This window comes from Zeus faber, assembly GCF_960531495.2.
Source record: "Zeus faber genome assembly, chromosome: 6".
Taxonomy (NCBI): Eukaryota; Metazoa; Chordata; class Actinopteri; order Zeiformes; family Zeidae; genus Zeus; species Zeus faber.
In genome coordinates this window covers 11,255,492-11,261,501 of record NC_137201.1, presented here as the reverse complement: position 1 = coordinate 11,261,501, position 6,010 = coordinate 11,255,492, and the positions used below count along the sequence as shown (strand labels likewise).

Here is a 6,010-nt window from a genome sequence, read left to right as displayed (position 1 = left end):
GCAGGCAGCACAGCTGATAAAAGCATCTACCATATCAATGACGTGAAAACGTAGACGCTTTATCTCAGAGTAAGTGAGTGCCATGGTGTTTATTATGAAAATCAAATTGTCCATACCAACACTCATCGCATGTGAAGTATGTGGAAGTGACCAGAATGGGATTCAGTAATATAATGTTCTGAAGAATTCTTTCACATGGAGCATGTTAAGACACAATTTGAGCCATGCCACGAGTAAAAACAAACAACCGAAATCTGAAGTACCAGGGTTTATTTTTGTAATAATTGCAGCCTATATAGCAACATAATGAGATGAGAGGAGATGGAAATGTGTTTAAATTGATTGGGAATTTGAGAGAGCAAAGGATCTATTAGGTCCATTGGGATATAAAAGATGTCTGCCAGTGAATGTCCGTGCATTCTGTAGAAATCAACCGGGGTTCTGGTAGCACTTTCAGCATGACTTTTGGTGCGGTTTATCTTGGCTTTCCTGACTGGACACAGAACAACATTACTTGTGTCCCTGCAGTTAAAATGTCTAAAATGTCATCACATCCTCCCTATACCCAATGGGTATGACCCAAAAACATTCTGAACTTTGAGAGACAGAAGTTGTATCGGGCCAATGTCTGGATTGGATCAAGCAACAATAGCGACAATTCTGTGCCGTAATGACCAAAAGGATATATGTGCCAATATCATCAGAAAAACCACGGTAATTAAATAAGATCATAGCGCATGACCCAGAGAATTTTAAGCCGTTAATCTCGATCGCTGTATTTAACAAGTTTGTTGTTGCCATGGCAGTAAAATCCAAGACTCCATTGAAATAAGAAAATAATTTGCTGAGAAAGGCTCATGAGCCTTCATGGTCTCAATCGATGACCCCAAATTTGAAAATGAGTATAATATTCAACCCTTTTGTATTAAATGCATTTTGCTTGTTTGATTTTATTGTGACTATTTGGTGGCCTTCTTTTAATGTAAAGCCCTTTGAGTTACATGTTGGGTACGCAAGGTGCTCTACAAATAAAGGTTGTTATTGCTATATCATGGATCAAGCTCCGCTGGGAGATAGTTGAGCAAAAGTTTAACACCTTCAACATCTCCAGAGGGGGAGCCTGCAGATTTCATTCCTGTTTGACTGAGGCAAACTTGGCCAGAAGGGGTGTGTGTGTGTGTGTGTGTGTGTGCGCACGCATATACGGGTGTGCCTGCAGATTTCATTCCTGTTTGACTGAGGCAAACTTGGCCAGAAGGGGTGTGTGTGTGTGTGTGTGTGTGTGTGTGTGTGCGCACGCATATACGGGTGTGCCTGCAGATTTCATTCCTGTTTGACTGAGGCCAGAAGGGGTGTGTGTATGTGTATGTGTATGTGTATGTGTGTGTGCATGTGTGTGTGTGTGTGCGTGCGTGCGTGCGTGCGTGCGTGTGTGTGTGTGTGTGTGTGTGTTTGTGTGTGTGCGCGTGTGTGGTAGGGGTTTTAAGTCCCGGAATGAAAACCAGAGGTCCAAATCCCTTGAGAAGGCGTCGCAGGGCCAGTTCAGGCCAACTTCAACGCACACATCCAAAAGGAGCTGGGAGTGATCCAACACTCGGGTGTAATCAGGAAGAGGGTAAAGCCACATTCCACAGTCAGTCCTGGGAGAAACAAAAAAAACGAAGTGAGGCAACGCGAGCCATCTGCATTTTCTGCGTGGAACGCCACATGCATGGGATAATGTTATTAATACGATTCCCATTGTGTCCGGCAAATTAGAAATCACGAGAAAATCACCACAAAAAAAAATGATTACGCAACTCTGCGGACCATGTTGAGTGAAATGAGATGAAAAATAAAACTGTTTGGGTCAGAAATGTGTTTTTTTTACCCATTCATCGTCCTCGGCTCCCTCTCCCGCTGCCTCTCCGCTGGACTTCTGCTCGCCGTCCGCTACTTTGTTCGCCATGATCTTGTCCGTCCACGACGCGCCGGCCTTCTCGTCTCCGGCGAAGTTGCACTTGGTCACCGCACCGCCGTCCACTTTGGCGACGGAGACTGGAGGCGCACAGTTGAACACAGCCGTCCGCTTTAATGAGGCATCGATGCCTTATTAGAATCGTGATTTATTGCGCTGCTTAGTGCTTTGAAAGCGCGCAGAGATTTGGAACGAGCTTGTATCCCTGAGCACTTAATCGTTTGTGAGCATAGAGGAGGAATCATTTTTCCTCATCTTGTCCAGGATTTGCATTGCCTGACAAAGACCCATCCCGTGATATTAAAGTATAAACTGTTCCTGCTAAACAGTGCCAAACAGCAAAGCTCTGTGGGAGCAGATGTGTGTAACACAGTGGGTTCCATATGCAGGATTACAGAAGAAATTGGGTTGATCGGCGGGCTGACCAAAAGATTTAAAATCCAAGCTTTTACAGGAAATAGGAGAGAGAATAACACAAGCACTCCACCCTCCCGGACCCTAGAAAAAACAAAAAAAAACCTCACAGATGAAAGGACCGTTTCCCCTGGTCTTCAGACGCACCGCCTGCCCCGTCTCCAGCTCCATCCTGTCCATCTCCGCCTCTTGGAGCCAGAGGGCCAGGGCCCCGCTGGGTCTGTGCCGCTCTGTCATCTCCACCAGCTCCGCTTTGTTCACCATGGCCGCCAGCTGCTCCTCGGACAGACGGTCTGACTCCCCTTTGGCCTCCACCTCTGCACGGAGTACATCAGAATGTTATATTGTTTGTATAAAACACACAACCGGAATAAATGCAGAATAAGGAAATGGGCTCATAGACAGGCCTCATAGACAGGGTTGTTACAAATCGCTATAACTGGTGTAATCATGGCCCGAGGGCTCTTTTATGAGTTAGAGAATGATATCTAAGAGGAAGTGAGGATAAAATTGTTTACTGGTAGAGTAAGGGTGGTGTTCACGTGACAGCTAATAGTTAAAAGTCAAAAAGTTAGAAGAAAGTTAGGTAGGAATTAGGTTACCTATTATGTTCGGTTTAGAAACTAAAATCTCCGGGTGCGTTGCGAAGACATTTCACTGCATATATCTATGACCGTATGTGTATGTATGTAAAAAAAACAACTCTTGAATCTTGAAAGTCTGTATGAAAAATGACTATTAATAATAAGTCACACAGAGTCACATATATTATTCACATGCACTTTACTGCACATATCTGTATATACAAATAGCCTATCCCATATACATAACTCTATTCCCTCCCATTTGTACCCCCACTTTGTATTATCTTTTTGAGTCTTATTTTGTTGTAGTTTTCTATTCACTAACTGCATTACGTGTTAGGAATCAGTTCGTTTCAGTTAGTTAGCTAGGTAGGAATTAGGTTAGCTATTATGTTCGGTTTAGTAACTATTGTGCAAAATCTCTGGATGTGTTGCAAAGACATTTCACTGCATATATGTATGAACATATGTATATGTATGTGACAAACAAACCTCCCAAATTTTGAATCTTGAATATTTGGGAATGTACTCCAGATAAGCTTATATATGCTTTTACAAGACAGAAAAAAATTCTATATACAATCTATATCAGCGGGCCTTGGGATGTTGACCGGAGGGCCGTAATAGACCCCCGGGGCGGAGGTTCCCCGCCCCTGATCAGGTTCAGCTTAATCTCCTGACTTTGACTAACTCCCCGCTTGGTGTTCAAAGTAGAAATGACAAGGAATGACAAATGACAAGGAATGAATGAAAGTTCACTATTTTACAACCCAGGCCTTGTTAAACTGTTGATTCGCATAATTTATAACTGTTAACAGCACAAAGTTTTACTTTTGAGAAGCACTCTGCTGCAGCCTCTCACCAAGCCTAAATGCAAAAAATAGCGACCCTATCCTTTAAGGACTTCTTCTAACCACTATATTGTTTGTTATGGTAAAGGGAATGGACTCGAAGTGGGAGGTGTACAGTGGATGACTCAAGCAGCTCAAATGGGAACACAATGTTTTGACATCTTAACTTCCTCGTGATCGCGGTTATGAACTCACTGAATGAAGACATGAGGTAGCCTGTGTTGACCTTCCTGGTGTCGCTGAAGTTAGGCTCAATCTCCTTCCCGCCCGCGTCAAACCGCCGCCGATGGATGCGGCTGGGTTTGACGTACAACACGTAGTAACGGACCTGCCGGGGCGGAGGAAAACGGTGAACATGGGACGTGCACGCACGAACACACGTACGCACGCACGCGCCCGGCCCGGTCCGTCTCTGTTTGGCCTCGGTTCGCGCCGTGTTCAAGTGGGTGAAAAATACTGCTCTTCGCACAACGCCACGATTCACAAGAATGGTGAGATCCAATGAAGCGGCATTTTTATTTCATCTCATATGCTTTCTTAGAACATTCGATTCATGCATTTGTTATGTCGTCACTGGCTGTTTTTGATTTATCGAATGGAAGACCACAAACTATTAACATTATACTGTATAATAAGTGACCAGTGTGAGGGATTAGTGAACTACATTGAATAAAACTAGTAGTTTAAATACATTTTGCAGTAGCTTGCTGGTAGTTCAACTACACTCATATTTGCATAGTGATCGAAGTAGTTAAATTACTTTTTGGACATTTGTTGTGTAGTTAACGACTGAAACTACAACCAATTTTGGGCCATTAAAGGAAAAAAATGTTTTTTTATTCAACCGTTGCTTCTCAACCGCGCCCCTTTTGGTTTCATCCTGGCCGCTGTGAAGGCATGCTCGGCCTTAATCAGGATGAGTGTTGATTATTGCCATTTATTACCACACGTTCCGAGAAGTTGTTGCACGTTATTTTAGAAGTCACCTGGCTAACTGATACCTGGTGCAACACCACCACCTGGACTCGAGTTTCTAGAAGGCAGGTGTCTGATGGACATTGTATACAAATCCCTTGCACCTTACCCACGAATAGTGAGGTGTTTTATTTCTGTTGGTTTATGTATGACCTGTGAACAAGCGGGCACACTGCATTTGTCGCTGGAATGTGACTCTTTTGTATCATATTTTGTTATGATTTCGTGTCACATGTAGACTGTCAGCTTCCCCGACACTGACCTACAAGCAGACTGTTGACCATTCAGATTCATCCATTCATCTGTAAGACTTGAAGGTTGCCTTGCAAATGTGTTGCAGTATCGGGGGAACTGCCAACTCATGCCTGTATCTCTATTATTTTTATTTTTTCTCATGGCTGGATTTAGTGCTCATGTACAGTGTACCTTTCTATAAAGATAAGTACAAACGTGCAGTACACTATTAGTTTTGAACAATAGCATACAAAATAGCGTCAATGTCATAAACGCCTCGGAAGTCAAATACAAAGACAATTTTAAATTTGCTAATTAACAACTGAACGTGCAAAGAAAAGTTCATCAGATACTGATGATACCAAGTCCTAATTTTGTCACGTTTTCATTGTATTTCCAAATATACTGTAAAGTCACACCATATACATAATAACATATATTATATGCATTGTAATGTGTTGGAATAATTAAAACGGTAACAAGAGAAATGGTACTACCGGTAACTATTTTAAATGTCATACAATTGTATTGTACAATTAACATGATATTCATGTGAAAATGTAAACGGTAGGCGTCGACGGGAACCATCGCGTCACAGCCGCATACCTTCTGATTGGTGACGTCACTAATGGCGTGTCGGGAAACGTCCATCAGGTTTCCTTCTAGAATCACGCCGGGACCACTGCGAAAGGACAAAGCGTGGATTCGGCGCCATCAAAACATTGATATGACTTCTTCTGAAGAGGAATTGGCGTTGCTTACGAGAACGTATATACCAGTATTTATTATTATTATTGTTATTATTGTTAAAAAATATGTTTTCGATCACGTCAATAATGCCCCCGGCCCTACCTTTCATAGGCGGAGGGACACCAGGCACGGTCTACTTTCTCGCTGTGCACCGGCTTGTTCTCCAAAGAGCTGTTGTGATAAATTCGACTCATTCTCGTCAATTTATTCGCTTCGTTTATTTTCGAAACTTTTTGCGCCTCCGA

The 6,010-nt window shown here is 42.9% G+C and overlaps 1 protein-coding gene across 1 annotated transcript; it reads right to left on the bottom strand.

The window, feature by feature from the left end:
* Positions 1-87: 87 nt before the first annotated feature.
* arpin (actin related protein 2/3 complex inhibitor) lies at positions 88-6,009 on the bottom strand. The gene is made up of 6 exons (XM_080002308.1): positions 5,868-6,009; positions 5,622-5,697; positions 4,002-4,134; positions 2,482-2,688; positions 1,871-2,037; positions 88-1,640 (listed from the first exon to the last, which is right to left on the bottom strand). Exons 1-6 carry the CDS (start codon positions 5,957-5,959, stop codon positions 1,635-1,637), a joined length of 681 nt encoding a protein of 226 aa, XP_079858434.1. The 5' UTR covers positions 5,960-6,009; the 3' UTR covers positions 88-1,634.
* Between the last annotated feature and the right edge of the window lies 1 nt (position 6,010).

Coding starts and splice junctions, on each gene's coding strand:
- arpin (XM_080002308.1), bottom strand. CDS start 5,959: ATGAGTCGAATTTATCACAACAGCTCTTTGGAGAACAAGCCGGTGCAC. Junction 4,135..5,621: donor GTGACGTCACCAATCAGAAG/GTATGCGGCTGT, acceptor CCGCCCCGGCAG/GTCCGTTACTACGTGTTGTA. Junction 2,038..2,481: donor GGGAAACGGTCCTTTCATCT/GTGAGGTTTTTT, acceptor GTGCGCCTCCAG/TCTCCGTCGCCAAAGTGGAC.